Source organism: Dryobates pubescens, chromosome 10 (assembly GCF_014839835.1).
Source record: "Dryobates pubescens isolate bDryPub1 chromosome 10, bDryPub1.pri, whole genome shotgun sequence".
NCBI classification, from domain to species: Eukaryota; Metazoa; Chordata; class Aves; order Piciformes; family Picidae; genus Dryobates; species Dryobates pubescens.
The window spans coordinates 9,000,235-9,026,598 of record NC_071621.1 but is presented as its reverse complement, the minus strand read 5'-3'; the positions used below and the strand labels follow the sequence as shown (position 1 = coordinate 9,026,598).

Sequence of the window (26,364 nt, the reverse complement as noted above, 5' to 3'; positions counted from 1 at the left end):
AGAAAAAGAAATCCCACTTTTAGAAGTGTTGGAACTCATCTTGTACTAAGCTAGTAAAAGACCTTAAAAGCAGTTAAGCTGTGCAGCTGAGCAGGTGGAGGAGTGTCCTGGGGGTAACCACATCTGCAGGGCTCAGCTGCATCTAGAACAGGATGTGCAACCACAGTGCTATCCCCTGTCCTCTATGAGAGAGGATGTTTCTGCTGGAGAAAAGTAGTTATTTCTCCAAGCCTGTGCACACCCTCTTGGCTGAGAAACTGCCAGGGCTCTCAGTAATTGTGGTGGCCTGTCCACTACCCACTAAGCTAGGACCGCAAACTAGTTGACACTTCAATTGCTATCAGCAAATAGGAAATGGTCTTATTGTTAGTAGTCTGCATGGGATTAAAAAATGATTAAAAAGAAAATCTATCAACTTCAAATAAGACACTCTATCATGTTTATGATCGTCTTCCTCATCCAGTGTTTTACCTTAACAGAGTATGAAATAACAAACCCAACAACTTCCCTAACCCCTTCACACTCTCCAGGACTTATTTCTCTGGGAGTTTACTTGGCACATTGCTTAAAAATGTGGTATTAAACCTAACTAGTGAGTGACAATGTCTGCCATGGACAAGTGTGTTGTGAAACTGCTTGTACAAACTCACACCTGACCCAAGTGCCTCCCACTATAGCTACAGCCTCTGACAGCCATGACCTTTCAGCAGTCCAGCTTTGCTCCTAATGTGCTGCAATACCTTCAGAATGGTCTGTTAGGAGGATAAATGAGTTTAATGAGTAGTTCCATTCTGGGAGGCTGCTCCTGCTAGTATATTCTGGGTTGTGTGGTTCATTTCTTAAACTATAATATTCCCTAGGAAAAAGAAGGACAATTCTTGGCTGCAGGGTGGATACCAAAAGGTGGTTTTCCTAAATAAATAAATTAGGCCTGTCTTTAAATAAGTCATCTCCTTTTCCCTGGATAAGTATTTACTCCTTCCAAACTAATATTGAATTTATGTGCCTCCCAACAACTTTGTTCTGTTCTGGTTTTTGTTAGGAGTTTTGGATCTACTAGATTGCTTCAGGGGATAATAATTAAAAAAAGAAACAACAAACAACACCCCCCCCCACAAACCCAAAAGAAATACCAAAAGAACCAACCCCCCTCCCCCCAACCCTTCAGCTTTTAGTTTTCAATATGATAATTTCATTTCAACAGAATCAGCCAGGCACAACACACATCTTAAGTAATTTTCCCAACAAAAATAACCACTGGAACAAACTGGCACCCTCAATCTCCAAATGGAACCACTGGAAGGAGAAGTTTGCATTTTCAGAAACAACTGATAATTTATTAGAAATTGAATATTAGAGAAACCTTATCCTTCCAAAGCTGAGGGCTGCAAAAAGTATGTCAAAGGCACAAGGGATTAACTCAGAAGGAAAAAATAAAAGGAGGGCTATTCCACAACAAGCAGTGAATCTTAAAGATGCTTGATAGCAAACAGATTGCCATTTTCAGGAGTTTGAGGCTTTTTCTGGTTTAAAACCATTTGTTTCAAACTCTTGTTCCTTAATGATTTTAGAATTTAGGAGTGTTTCATCCTGAATGAAGAACAGCATCAAGGTTTTCAGTAATCAAATTTCAGTGGAAAAAAAAAATATTATTTTGTGTCCATCAACAAATTTTTGGTTTCTCTTTGAGCTTTTAAGATGACCTAAGGGTAAACTGAAGAAACATTCATTTTCACCTACCTTTGATTGTGTTGGCACACAAAACCAAACCAAGAGAGTGGCTTGCTTGTCTTTGCTCTCATAGAAGAGGAAGATGATGGCTATTTAACCACAAGGACAAGCCCAAGTAAGTATAAAACTGCCCATGGAAGACTATGGCTGGAAAGAATGGGATTTCTAAGGACCAAGGAAAGGTAGAGGTCCCCTTCTAAGGACCAATGAAAGGTTCTCATCTCACACCAGCAGTATGGACAATCCATGCAGATGCTTTAAGACAGATTATAATGCATACACGGAGTAGGCTATTGGGCAGGTAATAGGGACAGGGCATTATGAGTCAGTTTCCTCTCAGCCATGCAGTACATTTCTGAAAAATGAAGCCTAATGAACTCTACACAGCCTTGTACTTCTACTGGCAGGCAAGTTCCTGTCACCATTGAGACCAGTAAGGCATTAACACATATGTTTTTGCAGTGCCTAAGCAAGCATCCTCATTTGCAACATGCTGAACACCATCAGTTTGTAAAACATACCATCACAGTCAGCTAAAAAGAGTACACTGGAGCTTATAATCAAGATACTGCTACAATTCACAGCTCCTTCCCTAAAGAAGAAAGGCAAACAACAAGAGGAATGGAAATCAATTCTAGGACAAACAAGAACATTTGCTAATCTCCATATATTCTTTCTTAATATTAGGAACTGTAAAATCATTGTACTCTTTTGGTTGGAAAAGATTATTGAGTCCAACCATCAACCTAACACCACCATGGCCATTAAACCATGTCCCAAACTGTCATCTGTACATATTTTTTTAACACGTTCAGGGACAATGACTCCACCACCTCCCTAGGCAGCCTACTACAATGCCTGACCACTTATTCAGTAAAGACATTTTTTCTAATATTCAATCTAAACCTCCCCTGGAGCGACCTGAGGCCATTTTCTCTTGTCCTATCACTAGTTATTTGGGAGAAGAGACCAACATCCACCTCACAACAACCTCCTTTCAGGTGTTTGGAGGAGCAATAAGGTCTCCCCTCAGCCTCCTCTTCTACAGACAAAAGAACTCCAGTTCCCTCAGCCACTCCTCATAAGACTTGTTCTTCAGATCCTTCACTAGCTTCCAGAAATACACACTCCAGAAATACAATGTCCTTCTTGTATTGAGGGGTCCAAACCAAATGAAAAAACACAGTATTTGTGGTGCAGCCTCACCAATGCAGAGTACAAGGGCAGATCCCTTCTCTACTCCTGCTGGACATAATATTTCTGACACAGGCCATGATGCTGCCAGTCCTCTTGGCCACCTGAGCACACTGCTGGCTCATGTTCAGCCAGCTGTCAACTAGCACTTCCAGGTCATTTTCTGCTGGACAGCTTTCCAGACACTGTGCCCCAAGCCAGCAGTATTGCATGGAGTTGTGATCCGAGTGCAGGACCTGACACTTGGCCTTGTTAAGCCTCACACAATCGACTTCAGCCCATTGATCCAGTCTGTCCAGGTTCCTCTGCAGAGCCTTCCTACCCCTGAGCAGATCAACTCCCACCCAATTTAGTGTCAATGATGAGTGCACTCAATGCTCTCATCCAGAGTACTGATAAAGATATTAAAAAAGTCTGGGCTCAAAACTGAGCCCTGTAACCCCACTTGTGACTGGCTGCCAACTGGGTTTAAATCCTTTCACCAGCTTTCACATTTGGAGCTGGCCATCCAACCAGTTTTTAACACATCAAAGTGTCCACCCATTCAAGTCACATACAGCCATTTTCTCCAGGAGGATGCTGGGGGAGACAGTGTTAAATACTTTACTAAAGTTCTGGTAAACAACATTCACAGCCCTTCCCTCATCCACTAAGTGAGAGACCATGCTGTAGAAGGAGATCAGGTTCCTCAAGCAGGACCTGGCTTTCATGAACCCATGCTGATTGGGCCTGATCACCTTGTTGCCCTGCATATGCTGCATAATGGCATTCAAGACAATCAGTTCCATAACCTTCCCTGGCACCAAGGTCAAATAGGAGCAAATGAGCCTGGTATCAGTAAGCCTTACACGCAACAAAAGCCAGGCAACAGCAATGTTAAGTCAGGTTAAATTCTCAGCAGCTTTTACATCAGAGTTTTGAATGTAGGGTCTCTTGTTCTGGACCAAGTACAAAGCTCCACTTGTTTATCATTTCTGCCACAGAGTGTGTGCTTAGCTGAAGCAGAACAATCACCCTGAGGAAACATTTCTATTAAAAAAAAAGGGTTTCTTTTTTTATTATTATTCAAAAAAGGGGAGGAAAACAAACATGAAATTTCAGTATACGCCCAAAAGTTTTTTTCCAAGAACACTTGTATTTGTTATTAGATCAGTAAGTATGCTTTGCTGGACACATCAAAGCTCTTTAATTTATCTGTGATCAATCTGGGGTAAGCTTGTTAGAAAATACCTTTTTTTCCCATCAGCTAAAAAGAGTAAGCAGGAAAAAATATTCTAGACATCAAACTTATCAACTTACACATGCTTTTAGTCTCTACCAACTTCTTAAAAAGGATTTTGGAGAACAAAGTGGTCTGCTTTAAAATTACTTTGAATTAGAAATATTTGCCCTCCTCCCGTTTTAGGATCATCCCGATGCTTTATACTGAACTCCCTGAAGTTAGCAGAGTATTTTTGCAGTGATTTTCATGTGCTTTGGAACAGGTCTCTGGTGCATTCAGATTTCTGCCAAGCAAAAAGGCAATGAACTAACACCTACACTCCTATGCTGGAAAGGGTGGGAACAGGTTTGAACCTTACTGTGCTTAGAATATCTTGCACAGTGTTTGACACTGAAGTTTCCCCTTATATTAAAAGCTGATTTGCATGAAAACTAAAGGCAAAATATAGTCCTTAGAGATAGTAATGAAATACAGACTACTGTGCTGAAGTAATAATGCAAAGTGTAATCCATGGTCTGAAAATCTGACAATAGATCGATTTTATTTACTATAATGGTCTACATTGCTTCTGATTCTTAGTTTTACCATGCAAAAAGAGGGAACTAATTTGCATAATTAGAAATAATGGGAGCTGTGCTGTTTAGTCCAAGTAGGAGAAGACACTAGATTCTTGCTAGTCATAATTTAGGTTGTCAAGAACAGGTTAACATCTAAATGAAGAACTTTGCTTTGTAAATTGAACAGATAATGCACAACTATGTACAAGGGAAATCTAACCAAGACTTGAGCTTGTGGTATACCATGAATGACAGGGATAATACTGGGTTTCTATATCATGGGTCAATGTAATTAAGAAAAGGAAAGATGAGAAGTGACTTGATCATAATTTGCTAATAGCTGCTCAGGCAAGGCTTTCTGAGAGAAGTGACCAGGCAGGCAAAGAACAAGATGCACTGGCTAAGAACCAAATCTAAACAAAGTTCAGATGGAAAATGATGTGCAAGTTTTTCATTGTAGAATCAGGACAATTTCAAAAGTAACATAGTGGATTTTCATTCAGATTAAATCTTTAAGACAAGATTTTGTACATCAAACAGCAACATGATGCAGATATTTTTAAAGAAGTTGTACCTTGTTCTGTGAACACATTACTAGACAGTTTTTATACCTGGAGTACCCTTCAATGCTAACAACACAATGCTTACAGCATGGAGGTTCTGAAACTACGCATAAGGAATCTTCCTATTTCTAGTGACAGATCAGAAATAGGAAGTTGCTACTTTGTATGAGAATGTCTTTCAAATTCAGCTTCCTCACTTTTCCCCCCTCCTCTCTTAATTAGGAAAGCAATAGTGATATTAGGCATTTGTAGATTGTGATTCTTAGAATTACTGGGATGCCTCTGCAATCTGAAAGGTTAAAGTAGCTTTCTTTCAAAACACCTGCCATGTTGTTACTCAAAATAATGCTTTCCTACAGCAACTCATACCCTAATTACTTCCCATCTGAGGAATGTCTGACTATCCCTGTTATTCCTCATAGCTGTAACGAGATTGAAGCACAGTATGCAGACAAAACTTTTAAAGATAGTTGGAAACCTTCAATTTTCTGTTTGTTGCCTGTATTTTTAAACCAAGAAAAATCAATTAAGTACTCTTTGGGGTAAAGAGGTTTTACTCATCATCCTCACCTGTTGAGTAAGGGTCTATCTATTGGAGGCATACTGCACAGCCCTAGTTAAAGAAAATATGTACCTCAGCCTTCCTAGAAGTCTGCTCAGGTTGTACTTATTGACTAAACTTACCCTGAAGAAATGTCAGTCTGGAAGTAAACAATGGGGTGACAGCAATAAATGTGGTAACAGAATGACTGAGTACTTTCCCCCCACCCCTTGAAGAGGCCACTAAATTAGATTTTGTCCACTTGTTGTATTTGTAACATTCTAAAATTGTGCAAAAGGAGCTGGGCTGACATTGGTTAAAACAGCTAAACTGGATATGTTCAAATAAGCAGACTGTCTCACAGTCTTTGGAGAATGAAGCAGGCTTCAGTCCTAAATCCTAGACCACTTCACTTTGCATTTACCATTTCACTTTGCATAAGCAACAGCAGAGGTTTTTGAGGTTTGTCTTATTTGTATGCAAGCATTTTTCTAGTGAAGAACAGATCCAGCCTCTTAAGCCTGCTGACAGTAAACCTGTTTTTACCTTTCACATAACCTACGTGTAACGCCTCCCCCATGTCCTGGGATTTGTAGATGCAGGTGGAAAACTACTGCCAAGTACGTTTCAGGAGAAAATGTGCAAGAGTACACAGGCTGACTGTCAAACCTGGTGAAGGGAACAGACTCCAATGGTGCTGAGTCCTAGCATTCACTCCTACACCTGCCACAATTCAAAGTCCTTCTATAGGCCTGGTAGAAAGGTGGTCCTTAATTTTGAAGGTTTAAATATTGTCCATGTGGCTCATTTTGCTGGTCCAGTGAATAATGTGTATTTCATTCTACAAAAGAAAACTACTGATTCTTTTCCCATCTTACTTATAAATTTGCCCTCCTTCCCTCTCCTGCTCCCCGGCCCACTCCTCCATGAAGAGTGAAACAGGAGAAACTGTAGACAATGACCAAAAGAATCTGGAGAAAGTCACACTAGATGTAAACTTCCCATTTCTGGATTTCTTCACAAAACAGTATTTTATTTCTCTATTAGTCTTTAGCAATGTCTCTTTCCCTTCCACATATAGCAGAACATTTGCATTGCTTGAAATGGCCTAATGTTTACAAATTACAGAGGCACAGAAGACGGCAGGAGCGATGAGCAGACTTAGAAGTATGTGACATTTTCAGGTATTTCCCCATTTTATGGAGGATACCATACTGCAGAGATGTTAATGCTACTGAAAACAGAAAAGGCTTCAAAATGTCTGTGTCTCTAATAGGGGAATGCTTCCTATAGCATCAAAGTTTTTGTCAGAAAGACTTTAGCACTGTTTGTAAATGCAAACCTCTTTATTACAGATGACCATAAACAGCACCTCATTGTAAAAAAAAAATATTCTTAATGATCAATCTAAATCTTTGACTTTAAAATGGTTGCATAGTCCAGTTGCAGGGAAGGTGAGTGAACACAGAATTGGGCTTAACATCTCCCTTCTTTATCTGCACTTCCTCCAAACGGGTTTTTCCAAACGCACACCTTGTTTTAAGGCTGAGTTATCCTCACCTGTCTTTGCAGACCTCATTACCTACAGTAAAAACCTGCAAGACTGTTGCACAAGAAAAGTTTCTCACCTTCAGAAATATTTACAGAATAAATGTTCTAAAGATAGTTTCAAAAATTAAAATTTTTTAAGTCTTTTCATATTTGTCATTTAGAACAAATATTGCACAGGATTATTTGTAGCTAAGGAACACCAGGGTAAACTTGAAATACTCTTTCTCTCTGTCCAGTTTGTTACTGTAGTACATTTAAGTCTATGTAGTCCCTTTCCTTCCACATTCTTCTCTCTCTACTAGCTGGCAACAGTTATTGTGCAGGAATATATTTTTTTCAGTAAAGAGGCATTTCTGAAAGTGGTTATTTCTGTACAGGGCACCTCCAAATGTTAAATGTTTTGCTTTGTTTCTAATAAATTCCCACCTTTTTGTTCTGGTGTGTTTGTCAATGCCCCCTTTTTTTTTTAATTTCAGAGTTTCTCTGAGAATTGTGAGAGGAACAGAGCAATTATAATGCATTTGCCACAGCAGTCTTGGGACTAATCAGGTCCTTACAGATGGTAGATACAGATCTTTTTTTATAACTGAGACTATAGTATTCCAATAACTTATTTGTTACTGCATTTAAAGAGATTTTTAAATCATACCACTAATAATCAGACCCAAAATCCAAAGAAAACAAACAAAAATAATTTAAATAAAAAAATCAAGCTTTTCCACATAAGACAACTGCTTTGAAAATCCCTGAAATGAGAAAATCAAGATACTGAACTCTCATTCAGTTTCAAGTGCAATTGAATCACCAACCAAACTGGGACTTTAAAAAGTCAAACCTCAAACCCCCTGTGCAATAGATGATGCTATTCCTATTTTGTAGGCTATGACTTTGATGCACCAAAAGGGTTATGCAGCTTGCTCAGGATCCCATCAAAGACCCTAATGTAGATCTGCTGTCTGCACAAGTGTGTTTAAGATTCTTTCACAAAATGGTTGAAGGTCTTTCTGCAATTCAACAAGACAGTAGACCAAACAAGAAAAAAAATGAGGCAGGAGGGAATGTGTCTCTAGCGCAGATGAAATATTTAACAATGCTCTGAATGAGCAGGAAGGACATAGTAAGCAAATCTTCTTTCACTGACACCCTTAAAACCATGACTTGGGGAGGATATAGCTTGTCTTGGGACTGTTGGCTTTCTCTTGAGTGATGTTCCCATTTTATTGCAGGGGGAGTTCATATGCTTGTGAAACAAAATTAGTCTGACATGATATAGGAAACTGTCCACCAAAAAAAACCCAAAAGGGCTGGATGTAAATCAAAACCATCACAGAGCACTGGTCTACTCCTAGGGTTCATTTCCAGGTCCAGCTGCAAGTACTAACAGTTCCTTTTTCTAATGTCAGAGGTCAGAATTACATTTGTATTCTGCCTTATATTTAAGCTTGTATTTTAACATTGGTCTTAAGCATCCGTCTAATAATCATTTTTTGCCTGTTTGTCTCAGTTTCTCTCATAGCTGACCTTCATAATACTAACTAATAAGCCAGACACAACATTTTGTTCACAACAGCTGGTAAAAAACATTCTTTTTCTGAAAACACGCAAGCAGAAAAACTCAAGAATGCTGATGCAAAAAATAACTTGTTTTGGCAAGTTTAAGTATTTTGTGTCTGTATAACTACAAGGTGTTGGTAGCAAAGCTAATTTCTACTTCGTCCTAAATGCTGTAGAAGAATAACCACAACAAAACACAACCCCCCCAAATACCAGGTCTTGCCAAATGGGAAAAAAACACCTAGACACATTGGTAGAAGAAAAATATTTACTTTCCAGCATCTAAAACTGTTATGGGCATTACAGAGCATTTAGGAAAATGCCTTTTAGAAAACCACTGAAGTGTTATTTTAATAATTTGAAATAGGAGACAAAGGCAGTGCTACTAATTTCAGGACTGCTTTTCTCTCTCCTAGTAGGCTGAATCAAGGACTGCTTGCACCAACCACCCTTGCAGCCTGATGTCTTTGTCAACCATCAGCCCTCTCTGTGCCAGCAGAGTTCAAAGCACAACTTCAGAAGTAAAGCACCACTCCCAGAATTGTAAAATCAGGCCTGATCATTTCAGATGGCCAAAGCATAATCTCAAGTTATGTGAAAAGGCTGGATTTGCACTTTCTTGGCTTTTGTGTGCTGTCAGCTTTCAGTACCATGAAAACACTGGTTATTTTGGTTATCATTTTCTGGAGTCTTGGAGACCTGTGGAGAAAGACTTACCTCTGCTTTTGTAATAGCTACCCATCTGGTGGCTGTTTGCTGTCCATCACTCAGTACAACTGTGCAAAACAGACAGCTGTGCCAGCATACAAACTGCTAACTTGTTAAGTGTGAAGTCACACCTCTTGACAAGACAGCAAAACTATCACCCCGGCCGTTTTCTCCTTGTTGTAAGCACTCAGTTGTAAAGCAAACCAACTGATGTTTACAAAATGCCCTCTGATTCCTTATAGAGAAACAGCTACAACTCCACTCGTAAATATTTTAAGACTTATACAAGCTCCCAATCATCTTTTTAATACTTTCCCAATTCAAGGACTGAACATTTGATAGTGTTATCTACAGCTGTAATAATTTTAACCTCAATAGTTTTTCTTGATTAGAAAGTGTCTGTAAACTAGGTTCAGAGAGTCCTCTAAGGAGCAAAATGATCTTGAAACTCAACTTGGAAACATTTGACCCAACTACTGTACACCTGGCTTTCCTCTCAAAGCAGTATGACCATAACGAACCATTACACGCCTCACACAGAGTAGCTAAGAAGCCTTGCTAAGCAGCTCACAGACGCTAATCTGAAGTAATGATGTGCTGTGCTCTGCCCATACCAACACGCCAGTCTGCCAGAGTGCCAACACAGACCTCCTTGCTGGACATTTCCCTTACAACAGCAGGGGTTGATACAGACAGATGTCAAATATGAAAGGCAGTGAAGTTTAAGGCCATGGGAGGTGCTCCTGTACATCATACAGGGGGTGTCAGATTGACCAAAAGAAGGTCTGACTTGCAAAAAGGGTCTTATTTTAGAAAGCCAGGGGAAAATTCATGGCTCAAAGGGAGTTCTCCTGCTGGGTAAACATTACACTGAAACATGAACTGACTACAGTGCTCCAGCACTGGCACGTTACTTTTTTGAAGCCTCGGAAAGCTTCTAAAAATGTAGTCATCCCTTCCTAGGAATTTAAAAGCAGCCTTTTCACTTAAATTCTCAGTAAAAATGGATTCAGATAGCAGAAATTGTTATCCTCCTAACATAATTGCAGTAGCACTTGTTTACATCTGCCTCGCTTGACTATCTTAAGCCTATATTCCCCTTGTTTAATTTGCTTTCCAACCCTGACTCATGATTCTTGTGCCAATTTGATCTGTGCTGATGTAGTAAATCACTTCTATTACATAAATGTCTCAAAAAAAAAAAAAAAGTGTTTTGACAAAGATTTATTTCTTACAGTTTACTTCCTCATCCAAAATTCCTCACGAAACACTGCTGTACTGACTGTCAGTAATGAGAATCATGTTTTACCACGCATTTGGTCATAGCTAAATTGAAGTACCCCACACACAAATTAAGCATAGTCATGCAGTTTGCATCTGTGTTTACTGAACACTCTTACCAGCTTTGTTTCAGTCTAAGGACAATAAATTAGAGCAAGGTGCAGGGTCCCACAGGCCATGCCTCATTCATGAAAACTGATTGCCATGTGAACTTGTCCAGCATGGCAAGAATGGCTCATATTGCTTCTAGAGCAGCAAGCACCTTGGCATACTGCCCTGAGAGTGTTTAGATATACCAGTTAGGACAGCCCTATTTAATGCCAAACATGCCAGATAAATGCATTTTTTACAGCTGAATTTTAAGGACTGGCATTCACATAACCAAATGCATAGGAAGTCACAAAGTATCTTTTTTCTGGGCTTTGTCTCTTATTTGAGTTATAATTGAGAAAAAAGGTAAACAGACTTAAGTTTTCTAAATACATTGTACTTAGTTTCCAAGGTGGTATGCAGCATACATTGAGAGCGCTCACTAAATACATTCATAGCACAGTAATAAATGTCACAGGGAGCACTGACAGGGGAACCTTTTCCTTGCAGGAAATACAATTTCCACATTTAGTATGATCCCTGTGAAGCAAACTGCTGTGGAATCTAACTGGAATTAATGAGTTACAAAATCAGATCAGAAGAGTTAGACATGGATAAGGAGACATCCCACAAAGCTGTTGACATCTAGATGGATATTCAGAAATAGACAAAGTGAGAATTCTGCTCCCAAATGATCAGCAATCAGGTCTTCATCTAGGATGAACACTGTTCAACTAGCTGAGGCAAGGCACCACTGGTATTAAGCACTTGACTGTGGCTGCATTTCTAACACTGGAAGAAAGTTTAAAGAACGCATATTTCCTTGCTTAAAACTTTTTGGTACAGTGCAGCACTATCAGCTCAGGCATATTCTCCATAAATATGGACAGTGGTTAAAAAAATTTTCAAACCAAACCTTTTTAGAAGCTGTTGGACAGGACAGCTGAAGGGAATGTCATTATGACAACACGCTCGATTCACTGCAAAACACAGCTATTTCTGGTGATAAAGGTTAAACAACTGAGGACAAGAAAGGCAGATGTAAAATGGAAAGTTTCCAATTTTAGGAGCAGCAGAGGAAGAGTATATGAATTAATATGCAAGGACCAAACTGGCATTATAAAAATCCTGCAAGCCAAACCAATTGCCATTGAAAATAAACTCAGAAACTCTCCTCTTCTGTTCCCCACATTCCAATGAGGATTAAATTTAGAATAACCATGGGGAATTTTAGAGAAAACTTACAGTAAAATGCTGACAAAGGCTTTGAAAAAATGTAGAGACTCTATGTGCTCCTGGCTACATTTAGTACCTATCTGGGGCTAAACTACAGCAGTTACTCGATCAACCAATGACTATTCTCAGAGAAGTGGAGCTGGGGAAAGGAGACTTACACACACTGAAAACAGATTTAATGAAACAGTCAAATGAATACCAGCATCAACACAAGATATATAGTTAGATCAGCAAAAATGCAGCAACTACAATATCCAGAAAATCAGTCCTCAAGAGCAGGAAAGGCTTGAAGAGGAGCCAAAGCAAGAAGCACCAAGAAAAGACATCGCTCTCCTCAGCAAAACTCCTCTTTCTTACTGTGTAATGCTCATGGTATGGGATACACCTGTAGCAAACTGGAGTCAGTTTCCCTGGTTGACTCAGAACTGCTAATCGCCTCCATTCCATGGCTGGCCTGTGATTCTGTCCTGGCAAAGCCAGGACAACTTTATTATACTAGATTTTTCCTCAATACTTCTGTTTGAAAAAGGAGTAAATGTTTCCAACCTAAGTTTTCTGTTTTCTTGTTAGTTTCAGTGAGATTGGTAATGATCAGACTGATTCTTTAAGAGTTTTGAAACTGGCTTAATAACTGATCATTTCTGTATGGCTTATCAACTGAAAGAACAACCAAACACACACAAAACCACAAAATAAAAACCACATCAACAACCAAACACTTGGTAAATACACTAGATCCATTTGTTGTGGACTTTTTACCCTACACTACATTTCAGTGCTGTCTTTGTTAAATTTCTATATAGCAATAGATGGTCAGGCTGAGGATCCTACACTGCAGTATTCTTCGGCAGATGGGTCTTGCTGGTCTTACATTTTTCTGGCATGAGCTGGTAGATGTCTCACTCCAGAAAGAAAAGCTAGTAAGTCAAAGCTCTTAAGTCAAATTTATTATATAATATGGTATGACTTAAAAAATTAAGTACACTGGAGTATTCCTCAAATTGAAAGGATAGCATGGGTTGTTCAGTCCATGATAAGTGCTATTATGGACTTTAAACTAGACTCCTGGGAAATGGGTGTGGCAGATCACTACAGGACTGATGTTTGGCTCATCTGTGGTACAACTTTTTTGTTGAACTTGTGTTTTGGAAAGCTCCCACAGGATCTGACAGAATTAGGAGCTCCCACATACTGCCATGATCTCACCACAAAAAGCAGACAGACACAGGGAACTGCACTGAAAATAAATATGAGACATATGCAAGAAAAACATCATAGGAGAGTACATTGAAGCCTGAACAATCAGAAAGAGCAGAGTGTCAAATGCTACTATCAGATGAACAGAACTTAGGGCTTTCAAGATATCAAGTGTCATGACATCTTATGGTACTGCACTTACACAATATGTCTGCATGTGCCTATGCTCATGTATATACAGGCACCAAAATGCCAGCAGAGAAACTGGAAACGAAGGGTAAATCAGTGATGCTAGCAGAACAATCACCATTAATCCCTCTGATTCAGTCCTTGATCCCCTAGCAATATCACTTGCAGGTTTTTACATCTGATCTTACTGCACATAAAACATAAGCCTGGTATCCATACTTGTGAGATAGCTGACAGTGAAGCTCTACTTTCACTCTTGCTCTTGTAACAACCATGATTATGTCAAACCCACAACCACCCTCTGTATTTTAACAGATACCAATTCCAAAATGGTTTTAATTGACCTAATATTTAGGAACATATAAACAGAAGAAAGCAGATTTAGGAACCTTCCACCTTATGTTTCAACACTCTTCTCCCAGAGCTGCTGCCACCGAGGTTAAAGAGCAAGTGACATCCCAAATACCAAGACTTTTCACATTATGTGGGCAGCCTGAAAAACTCCATGGAAATGCAAAAGTAAAGGCAAATTAATCTCTTACATTGTTCCTTGGCACTAAGATAAATGATACATATACATTTTGCAAGTATTAACCACATGTTAATGGATAATGCTGAAGGCAAAATGTGGTAGTACTGGTACTGGGTTATCCCCTTCAACTGACAGGTGAAGATACTTGCATCTGTGATTCTCACAGCATAGTTCTTCAATCACTAAACATACTGAACAAGACAAGCTACTATCCTGCAGTCCAAAAATCATACAGAGCATTAAAAGGAATTAAAGTCCATCCCCTCCAAGTTTACTAATAGTATTCATCTTACCTGAACTTAGCTGCATAAGCAAATCATCTAGTTGAGTTTCACCTGTATCATCACCGGACAGAGGTAAGGACCTCCTGATTCAAACTAACCTAAGGTAAGTGTTTTAAACAAATTGGAAGTATTTCACCTTTCACCCCACAGCGGTCAATACTCTCCACCAATTGTGGACAATTGTCAGACTGGACACAAACCTTTTATCTACAGGCAACATGGAATAAATCTCAGCTCATGTCCCAGAAAGAATCTAGCAAACCCTTTAAACACCCTTGTCAGGCCAGAGAGAACCTAATTAGCACTTGAGAGAGTTTCCTGACAGCCAACTACAATCAGCAGCTCGCTGCTGTTAAGAGGGAAGACAACTAATGGCCTATGCAGAAGGGTTAAGATGCAAATTAACCTATCAGGAGACAGGCACTGCTATCCCAGCATCTCTGATAAAACATGAACATAAAATAGTGAAGAAAGGAAGATCAAAGTGCTTGCAAGTGTCTAGGTAAAAAAAAAAAAGTCTATTCTGGTAAACTGTGTAAGATCAAATTTTTTGCTTCATATCTTTTCATGTACATATAGTAAGGAAAGCTGACATGTGAACATGGGAATTCTAAAAGGGGAGGCAAAGGAAACACAGAAAGTATATGAACCCTCAAATGTAAGTGTTGGCTCACACATAAATAATGCATTGCAACTGCAAGATGAGACTTGGGTGAGTTGGTGCATTGGCCTCGACATTTTGGGAGACTTCACAACAACCTGCCCAAAGACTTGTTAGTGAAATAAACAAAATCAGGTAACATAGCCAAACAGGCATATTCAGGGTCTCTTCAGCTTGGAGAGGAGGAGGCTAAGGGGTGACCTCATTAATGTTTATAAATATGTAAAGGGGGAGTGCCAAGAGGATGGAGCCAGGCTCTTCTTGGTGATGCCCATTGACAGCACAAGGGGCAGTAGGTGGAAGTTGAGGCATAGGGAGTTCCATGGAAACAGGAGGAAAAAATTTTTCACTGTGAGGGTGACAGAACACTGGAATAGGCTGCCCAGGGGGGTTGTGGAGTCTTCCTCTCTGGAGGTATTCAAAACCCACTTGGATAAGTTCCTGTGTCATCTGGTATAGGTGATCCTGCTCTGGCAGCGGGTTGGACTAGATGATCTTTTGAGGTCCCTTCCAGCCCCTAACAGTCTATGATTCTGTGAAGTTGTTACTGGAAGGCACGAAGATGAACAGGGAAGGGGCAAGTATATAGAGTCTGTGGCTGTGCAACCTAGAAAAAGCCCGGCAAGCATAAGGTAACATACAAAGATAAAAGTGCTGTGGTTACAATAAATGCTGTCACTTCATAATGGACTTTCTCCTTCTCTTCAAAAGGTCAAAACTAAAACTTCTTTTAAAACTAAATATTTTGCAATGCTGTTCACACCCTCAGTGTTAATATAATAGTAGCACAGACACATAAGAACTGGAGTGTAGAACTCAGTCAAACACTTAAACTCTTCCGTGAAGTAGGTCAGTATTTCCAGGCAACCAGAACATAAAAACAAAACAAATGACCTCCATGCCTGTTATAAGAAATCTCCAGCAAAGTCTGGGTTTATGAAATGACTGGGTATGATGCAAATGTTGGCCACTACACTGGAGAGACTGGCCTATTTGTAACTCTACAGAAACTGTGATCAGACAAGAATAAAATTGTAATAAAGCAGCAGAGGAGATGGCACATATTGCCTACCCCTAAAACATATGCCTTGAACCCAAGGCAAGGTCCTTTGACCAACATGGGTTTAGTGATGTAGACTGATCACGGCAGAGGTAATCACCTGCAATAGTCCTGAAACTAACTTTTGTTAGATATCTCTAGCAGTCCACAGGACTGAACACCCCTTTAAGCCAGATGGCTAGCAGCTTTCTATAGACAAGCTGTGTAGCTGTATCCTAGAAGGAGTAAAAGAGAGAAAGTTGCTCCTCTTAGCTTACATCTTGCAGACAATGTAAGCTCTTAGTTTGAACTTCCCTCATTCACACTTCCTGGACACACAGCAAAGATTAAACCAACTCATTCAGAAATATGGAAGTCACCTTCTTCAAAATAAATCTGAGACTTACTTTATCAGTTGAGCTCAATATTTGGGCCACTCAAGCTCCTGGGACAAGATGTCACCACCATGCCCTTTGCACCTACTCTCCCTCCACACCACTACAATAACCTAGCATCTTTCACATATTTGTGTTGTTTCTCTGAGTCTGAGCCAGCTTTTGTACTTGGCATACATCAGAAGTTGCTGCCAATACCTAGATAAATTTATCAGTAAGAGGTCACTGTCCTGGCCTTTAGCACGGAGTTGGCTCCTCACTTCATGATTACTACCATTCACTGAAACCCACTCTCCTTGGCGCTGTGCATAGAGACTCCCTCTGCCTTGCTTCCTGGGGAAACAAGGCAAGGCAGAGTGTATTGCTGCAGGGTAGCAGCAGGGTTTGTGTTTCTGATGAGGATCCCTTCTGGGTACAAACATGACTGGCTACTAACATAGTTGCATTAGTGCCAACTCCCAAGTGAAAACACTGAGGGTGAAGGTAAGCCATGGAAACTGGTTCACCCCCCCAACTACGTGAAGTGAAACAAATTGTTCTGCATTTCATGAACTTAATTGCTTTCAAAACATGTGGTTGCTAAAACCAAGCCTGCACAGCATAAATCCTGCAACCAGGACATAACCCTGAAGCTGTATGTTTGACTTGCCAGCTGCCTTGCCCTGACTGTGTATAAACACAGAAAGTTTCATATACCCAAAAGGCCAAGTGTGACATGGGGAGAGGCACATCTTAGACTGCTCTTGGGCAGAGCAACTACCCTGCAAATGGGAAGCATGCTGGATTATGTAGCAAGGGAAGATAGAATAGAATAGAATAGAATAGAATAGAATAGAATAGAATAGAATAGAATAGAATAGAGAGGAGACTCAAGGAGACGAGAAGAGACAAGAAGAGAAAAGAAGAGAACCAGGTTGGAAAAGACCTTTGAGATCATCCAGTCTGACATATCACCCAACACCATCTAATCAGCTAAACCATGGGGACCAAGCACCCTATCAAGTCTCTTTCTAAACACTTCCAGTGATGGTGACTCCACCACCTTCCAGGGCAGCCCATTCCAATGGGCAATCACTCTTTCTGTGAAGAATTTCTTCCTAACATCTGGCCTAAACATCCCCTGGTACAGCTTGAGACTGTGTCCTCTTGTTCTGCTGCTGGTTGCCTGGGAGAAGAGGCCAACCCCCACCTGGCTACAACCTCCCTTCAGGTAGGTGTAGAGAGCAATGAGGTCTCCCCTGAGCCTCTTCTCCAGGCTAAGCAACTCCAGCTCCCTCAGCCTCTCCTCATAGGGCTTGTGTTCCAAACCCCTCACCAGCTTTGTTGCCTTTCTCTGGACTCGTTCCAGCAACTCAACATCTTCCCTAAACTGAGGAGCCCAGAAATGGACACAGTATTCGAGGTGCGGCCTAACCAGTGCTGAGAACAGGGGCACAATCACCTCCCTATTCCTGCTGGTCACACTATTCCTGATACAGGCCAGGATGCCATTGGCCTTCTTAGCCACCTGGGCACACTGCTGGCTCATGTTCAGCCTACTACCAACCAGTACTCCCAAGTCCCTTTCTGCCTGGCTGCTCTCCAGCCACTCTGACCCCAGCCTGTAGCACTGCATGGATTTGTTGTGGCCAATGTGTAGAACCCAGCACTTAGAAGTGTTAAATCTCATGCCGTTGGACTCTTGCCCATCTTTCCAGCCTGTCAAGGTCCCTATGCAGAGCTCTCCTATCCTCCCAACAAATCAACACCTACCCCCAGTTTGGTGTCATCTGCAAACTTACTGATGATGGACTTAATACCCTCATCCAGATCATCTAGCATTCAGACATCTGCTGCTGTGAAAAGGTAGGTAGCCTGTCCATCCATAATGCTGTGTAAACCTGGATGAGTTTGTGGTGGGTTTAGGCTATGCCTTTAAAATTTAATTACAGATTCTGAGCAGAAAAGTAGAAAAATATAAATAAATCACTATTGAGTGTTTAAAGGAAAACAAAAGATTATTCTAAACAAATTCATTGGGTAAAAATCTGGAGTAAAAGGAGCTGTACCATAACAATTATTTCCTTTTCCCTTCTCTTCTGATCTCTAGCTGTTCTGCTTCACTTGGGAGAGACAACCTGCTTATCAGCTGGCTTTGGCTAAGTCTAACTTCTCTGCTCCTCTCTCTCGTTCCTTTTTGTACCAGGGTGTAGGGGAGAGAGGGAGGGAGAAGCAGGGAGCTTCCCCTGGTCTCTTGACCAGGGTGGGGTTTGTGTAGTTTGCTAATTTTAAATATCTGTATAATATTGTAAATACTGTATATTTCGTACATGTTCATTGCATTCCATTGTAGAGTGTAGATTTTGTGTCTAAACACAGCTTCATTTGCTTCTAACTGTGTTGGTCTGACAAAATTAATGTTTGGGGGAAACTTCAACCCACCAGAGAGGTGTCTGAATATGTTTTGCACAGTGGCAGGGATGCTCCTGCCTTCTCCTACTTTCATCTTCTTCATCAGCTCATATTCATCAGAAGTAGGACAGGAAAAAAAATACAAGAAGCCTTTCAAGTCTTCTTTATACCCTGGAGTCCTCCAACAATAAATTAAGGCCTCCCAGGCACAGCTTCAGAGCACTACTCTTAACAAGTATTTCTAGAGGACTGGTCTGCTAGCAAGAGGAGTGCCTGGCTAAATTATGTCACGCTAGCTAATAAGCAGTTCCATAAAGCATTGCTCTACAGCATAGCTGTCAGGGTTCTCAATTCTGGTTTTCAGTTCTGTATGACTAGATGACAGAAGGTAGAATCTGGAATCATGGTATCAGGTAGAGTTGAACAATACATGTTAAATCCTTCCTCTTCTATACTTTCTTTAGAAATGTGCTCTAACAGAATCAAGTATATCTGTTACGCTTTTGGCCACCTCTAGCAGTAATCAGGGTCTCAAGATAATACTGATACATGAGAGCAAGTATATTGTCACACAAGGTGGCCACCTGTACTTCTCAGCTCTGGAGTGCTGAGCACAAGCTATGGTGTTTTTCCAGAGTGCAGCACGTATCTGCAAAAATGGAGGGCATCGCTAGGTCTTTCAGTGGTGATTAACAGCATCTTCTTTGGCAATTAGCCAGAAGCATGAGAAACAGCCTGCAACTGCTCTCATGATATCCTATACAAATGAAAGAGCTTAGTAATAAGAGGCAAGCATTTTTCTTTTGCAGTAGTGAAGCTCAGGCACTTAGAACATTTTTCCTACACTGAAGAGCAAATAAACTGCATATATATAGTTGAACAGACAGATGGCTTCTCCTGTGCATTGCAGATGCAATCTGCATCTCAGGAGATGAGCACAGACATCCCTTGCTACTAGGATAAACTACTGCAAAATGAAATTGCTCCCTATCGGTCTAACAGAAGAGCCTCTACTTCATCACCTTGAGTCTACCAACTGCCAGCCTAGCCCAATCTGAAGTGAAAGACAAAGACACAGTAAGAGGGACAGAGTTGCACCTCTCTGAAACTCAAGGAGAGAACCCTGACTTCACCAGCAGATTCAGACCACTACTTCCTGCTTTCTGCGCACCAAGGACACTCAACAAAGGAAACTGAGTAATCCCAGGTAGTTTCCTTCTGAATCACATCTAGTGACATTTGTGCCCTGGAAAGGATGAGACAAGCTAATTTCTACTAGTGAGAAATGTCTTATCCTGCCAGCACATTTTGGGACAAGAAGCTATTCTGGTCTATTTGGGTAGAAGTGGGAGGTAATTACAATTAGACTCCCCAGACACTGGGGTTGCCAGCAAAATAAGTCACCTAAGAAGTGAAGTGGTTGCAGGGCAAGTCATCATGTGGCTATTTTAGAGGCCATGAATGGAATCTGCTGTGCCCTTGTGAGGATTTAGTAATGCTGCTGTATATTTTTTCTCCCAGACTGGAACTGCTTTCACTGGCAGGTTGACACAGAGGAGGAAGAACTGAGCATATTTTAGAAATTGTATGAAACACACTGCCTAAATCAAGCTCTCTTCTCTCCTCCTTTTGAGTTTTGCAGAAAGAAATGAACATTTAATGTAAAACAGGCTGCTTTGACAACTGCCTGAGTGTCCCATTAAACATTTTGCACACCTCCAGGAAGACCAATATCCGATCCTAAATTCGGATTTTTCTCGGATTTTTCTAAGTCACAGGTTGACAGAAGAAGCAATTAACACTCTCTGGTAAGTTTAGCAATAACCTTCAATGGACACAGCAAGAGTTAGAGGGTAGACTTGCAAAGCCCTTTGGTTTCAAACATAAGACTTCTAGAAAAACACTAGCAGAGATTATTGCACCAACGCAGCACTAAGTCAGTAACAAGATGTAGTTAATTCCCTGCTGGATGAGTGCCATTATTTGTTGTGATTGTAGTTATCACTATTCATCTTCTATTTACATACCACGTAAATGTATACCATGCTTTGTAACTGTACACCAAAAACAAAGCCCTTGCTTAGAAGAGCTTTAATACTTCTGCTCCAAAGACAAATTTAGTTCTATTAAAGAACAGCAGCAGCAATATGTGCATCCTGGAATTACCTGAAGCAAACATTTACATGTGTGATCCACAACTCCAGTCAGAGCTGATAAGTGCTGGCAGACAGCAACCACAAAGAAAAAAAATCTCCTTCCCATCCTCCAAGTCTAAGACAATAATTCATAAAAATAACTAGCCAAACAAGATTTCATCATTAAGATTTCAAATTTGTAATCTCCAGCCTTCAGCTTCTATTCCTGGTAACAGAAATAAGGAAGAGGAACAAAGAGGGGAGACTAAGATTAACACAGGTTTCCAAAGGTTGCACACAAAAAAAGCATTTTCTGCAGGCTGGGCTCTAAGGCCTTTCTGATTTCCCCCCATTTAAAGTAACAATAAGTTTGGGCTGTGATCCAGCATTTCTAATTTAAGCACCTGCATGGAATCTAAATTCTAGGTGATCTGTGAAACTGTCCTCTTAAAGTAAGTGCCTAATTTCCTCTGTATTGAAAAACAGGAGAGGTGTCCTGAAATGCCTCCAGGCTAAGAAACCTTTTGTCTTTGCCTCTCAAAGACCCTGACTGTTCCTAAAGGCAGATCTGCAAACTTTATCACAGAGTAACACAAGTCTGCAATTTTTCAGCATGTTTCATTACTCAACATATGCTGCCAATTCAAACTCAATAGCTTCTTTCAATTTATCCAAAGAATCAGGTCTTTTCTCTCTCCAACATCTGACTGTAGAATGCAGTAACTTTTGAGGGACTCTCCAAAATATCCAGAATTTCTAAAAAAAAAAAAAAAAAAAAAAAAAAAAAAAAAAAAAAAAAAAAAGCTGTCCTCTTTTTGAGAAAAAGAGCTGCATCTCTCTTAAGTTTACTTTAGATTGCATCATCCTTTGCTGTTCTATCATCTCGTAAGTGTTGCCAACTATGAGCCACTGAGTCATTGACTCAGCAGTGGCTTTCTCAGAATGGGTCATCTCAGTCCACACCACTGGGCAGGCGGGAAGAAGGCCGAGTCTGAGCACCAGAACAGCATTTTCTCCCACACCAGTTCTCTGACATGATTTGCCTGCATAGGCTGTTTCAAAGGACCTCTTAGTGGACACTACTTGGATGCTGTTGAACCTTGTCATGGTGAATAGATTCTGCCTACCCTTGCTTTCTCACTGTCCTGTAGATCTTGCATCATTAATTGCTGCTTGCATTTAACAGGGAATGGTTATGTCGGCAGCCAGGAAAGCAGCACACGAAGGATATATGACAAAACACAAAGGACAGAGGTTGCCCAGGGTGATGGTGGAAGGCCCACCCCTAGAAGTTTTTAAGGCCAGGCCAGATGGGGCTCTGAGCAACCTGGTCTAATGTGAAGTGTCCCTGTCCATGGTGGGGGGGTTGGAACTAGATGATCTTTGAGGTCCCTTCCAACCCTGACAATTCTGTGATTCTGTGACACAACTTGAACCTTTACCTGGACACTAAACCATACATAAGATGAGACAGAGGGCTTTTCTTTGCTACTGTGAAGCAAAAGTCCCTGTCTCAAGTTGCTAACTGTTGCAATTCACTGTCACTTGCTTGTGCCTGTGTTTGAACACTGTAGGTGACGTTTGAGGTGGCTCTTGCAGCTGTGGGGAGGATGGCAGAAAAGGGAGAAGAACATTGCACAGAGGACCACACTGGCATTCAGATTCATCCTGTCTTGCAGAAGACCTTTCAGAGCTATTAAGTACTAACCAGCAGGAGAAGAGTCAGGGGTCTTTGGTAGACCTAAAGGAACACATTACTTCAAATATATTAATCAATCTGTTGTACCTACAGAAGCATCTCTATCAAGGATGGCATTTACATCAAAGTCTAGTTCCATGGCACCACAGGAAGTAGCAGAGCTGGTGGGACAGATAGAGTCTGGCTTGGTCAAAAGGTGGTAAAACTGATAAAAAGGATGTGGGGAGAAAAACTGTCATTTTTTACTTCCTTATGTGGCAGGTATACTGCAACATTTTCCAGAAACAAAGAGAGTAAGGAAACAAAGTAAAAGTTACATCCAAGCACTTGTGTTTCTCCTGGCATGACACCCTTCTGAGAAATCAGCTCATCTGAACTCATACCCAGCAGCTTTCGTGACCTTGATACAAATCTCTCAATCTTGGTCCCCTGTAACACCAGTTAGTTAAGAATCTTAGGTTTTATCTCAAAAAATAGCAAGTTTCTAGCCCAAACTTGCTCACTGGGGCTGGAAGATATTCAAAAAGGTGATGAGTGAAGTTCAAAGATACTAAAACAGAAGAAAAAGTGAGCTGATTGAAAACATGTATCAAATTATTTTAATCTTCTGGTTTGTTTCTATTTTTTAATTGTGAAGATGCAAATAGGTGAGCCCCTATGAGAGACTAGGCTTTTGCAGTGGGCTGTAAAAGACGCACTGTTCAGCCCGGCTACCAGCCAGAAAGCCGTGCCTGAATAGGTGACAGGAGCTCCTAAGCTTCCACATTTGCTGCCCCACAGAGATTAGGCTGGCATGCACCTTTGATGCAAATGCAAAGGAAAACTACTCCCAAATTAATCTCTGCAAGTATCACTCAGCAGCAATCTAAACTCTGCAGTAAAAGGAACAATTCTTTTACTCTGGAAAAGCACAAGCATTGCAGAGAGCAATGCACTTAGCTGGCACTCCCAAAAGAGCACAAGTGATATTAACAGCAACGGTACAATTTTTCTCATAGTCATGTCTGTTGTTTTTTTTTTTTTTTTTGGCAGCAGAAAGGACTGTGGAAAATTGCAGGGGGGAGAAGCATTCCAGAATTAATATCCCAGTATATTTTGAACGTTTTCTGCAACAGGTACTTCTTTCTAACAAGATGCAAGAGCTTATTTCTAAAAGTATTTTGTCTGGTAAAGGACAGGAGATCCATTTTCATTTTCATTACTTTACTTCAAGAATTGTCCCTTACCAGCCCTCCTACCACCCATCTCCCTCAAACACCAGAAGTGTTCAGCATTAAGGACAGCTACAGGCAAAGAAGGCACCAGGCACAGCCTTAGGTTAGCAACACCTTCATGTGTGATTTGGCTAGATTATTTTTGGTTTAGTTTGCAGAAATAAGGCCATTTTACTTTTCTTTCCATGCATGAAAATCCCAGGGTGGATACAGTTTTGTGAAATAGCAAGCTGAGTCTGCTGATGCTGAAAGTTCTTTTTTTTTTTTCCTTTTTTTTTTTTACATGCCTTTCTTGCAATAGGATAGCTGCTGTCTGCCTCAGTGCTTACGTCAGCCCAGAGGACCCCTCCCAGACAGCCTGTAGAATCAGAGTCTAAGCTCTTTGGCACATGTTTCGTTTCTGTTAGACTTAGAAGGATAAGAAACGGAACTAAAACTTGCTCTCTCAGGAAAACATGTTATTCTCTTATTCCAAAGGAAAACTTAGCCTTTATTACGAGAGGACTATCTGATACTCAGAGAAAAGCAAAATAAAAATTCCGTAAAGCTGGATTCTGATCACATACATGTCGGTCCATAAGTCAGTTCAGTCTCGTCTGCAGATATGAAGACTATACTATCAATTCATAGCCCAGATAATTTAAAAAAACTGTAAGACTCTGAAGGAGATAACTGACCCACGAGAATTAAGAAATAGCAAAGTCACAGGAAATGAAGACACTTGAGACAATAAATTAAAATCATTCACTTAATGTTCACTGGAAGACTGCCTCATTCTTCAGAAATGCAAACAACAGCTTAGGTTCACTCACTAATTTGCACTTCACAAAACCTCACTAACCTAACTTAAATGCAGAAGACTCCATCCTCTATCCTTCCTTCACTCAGTGATGATTTAACAGCTGAGCACTTAGGTGAAGTCTCACATTGCCATAACCAAAGTAATGCCTGAAACCATACACAATTGACCACTCACACTGGGAAGTGTTTGCGTAAAGTCTCCCAAATCCAACTGTTTGTCACATTTACATTCCCTTTGCCATGCACTATCCTTCCTTTAAAGCATAAAACACTAAGAAGCCCAGAGCACATGCGCAGACTTATAAAAATGTTGCTTACTCATAAATCGGTGATTTACTGTGAGACCCCACTGACCACTTTCACCTTGAGGTACAGAACTGTCAGCACACAGACAGTTCTAAGTAAAGAGATGGAAGACACCAGCTCCAGGGACAAAAGGCAGTTTCTTCATCCATGGAATAGAAACAAAAGCCCTCCACAAGGTACTTGTTCACTACCCTGATTCCACACCTCCGCTCGCACAAATCCTCGTGCCTGGTGAGGCTCCACTGCTGGCTGCCACTTCAGCGCTCCTCATCCCCATCACCCACTTGCCCCACCTCACCTGCTGTACACCAGACACTCCATGTGATTGATTTCCTTGTCAGAGAGGTAACGGCTGTAATCCTCCCACAAGTCTTTGATGGCAGTGACCGCCAAAATGAAGAGCACAGGGGCCAAGGCCAGCTCCGGCTGGAATGCATTGACGGCTGGCACAAAGTTGAGGAGTGCGATGAACACAAAATAGACATTGGCCAAGCGGTGGAACTGCTCAAAGAGGTTCTTGGGCAGGAAGGAGAGCACAGTGTACTTGGTGGTCTTAAGACGGTTGCTGGCCAGAACCGTCCTCTTGGACTTCTCTGCCTCGGCCTCAGGTAACAGTAAGTTGGAGTGCACCAGCCGCGTTTTACTCTCCTTCTTCCTCCGTCTCCTTTTTCTCTGCCTCTCCTTCCCCTCCGGCAGCACCTGGAGCGCTCTCTCTCCTCCTGCCGTGCCCTGGGACATCGCTGCCGCCCTCCCAGCCCCCCTAGCCCGTGCAGCGTGGGCAGCTCCCAGAGGCAGGCACAGCCCTAAGTTATCATCCTCCGCCGCCCGCCACGGCTCTCCTTTCCTCTTCCCCTCCGGGGTAGAGGAGGGCTCTCTCGAAAACTCTCCTAACCGCTCTGCCGGGACCTCTCGCTTTCTCCTCCTCCTCCTCCTTCTCGGCCGGGGAGGGGACGTGGGCAGGCGACGAGCCGAGCCCTCCTCTCTCGGGCCTCGCCCCAGCCTGCCGGGCCGGGCCGGGCCGGGCCAGGGCGCAGGGGATGCGGCAGTTGCCGTCCTGAGAGCCGTGGCGCGGCCGTGGGCGGGGGGGGCGCGGGTAGGGCCGACCGGGCCGGGAGGGGACAAGCGGGGCCGGAGGGGCCCACGGGCGGGAAATGAGGAGCAGCGCTTCCGCGCACAGCCTGCCGAACGGCTGCGCCGCCGCCCCGCTTCCCCGTCCTCGGGTACAGACCCACGGGTGACATTATGTCGGCTGCTTGGGACTTTCTGTTACACGTGGAGAGGAGGGGGAGGTTG

General features: G+C 41.6%; 1 protein-coding gene across 1 annotated transcript in view; it reads right to left on the bottom strand.

The window, feature by feature from the left end:
• Nucleotides 1-26,003, bottom strand: part of ATP10A (ATPase phospholipid transporting 10A (putative)) — a 134,141-nt gene extending 108,138 nt beyond the window's left edge. The window contains exon 1 of the mRNA XM_009900153.2: nucleotides 25,370-26,003. Within this exon, the coding sequence (XP_009898455.2) occupies nucleotides 25,370-25,809 (440 nt within the window). The 5' untranslated portion in view covers nucleotides 25,810-26,003. The remainder of the gene's footprint in view (nucleotides 1-25,369) is intronic.
• Between the last annotated feature and the right edge of the window lie 361 nt (nucleotides 26,004-26,364).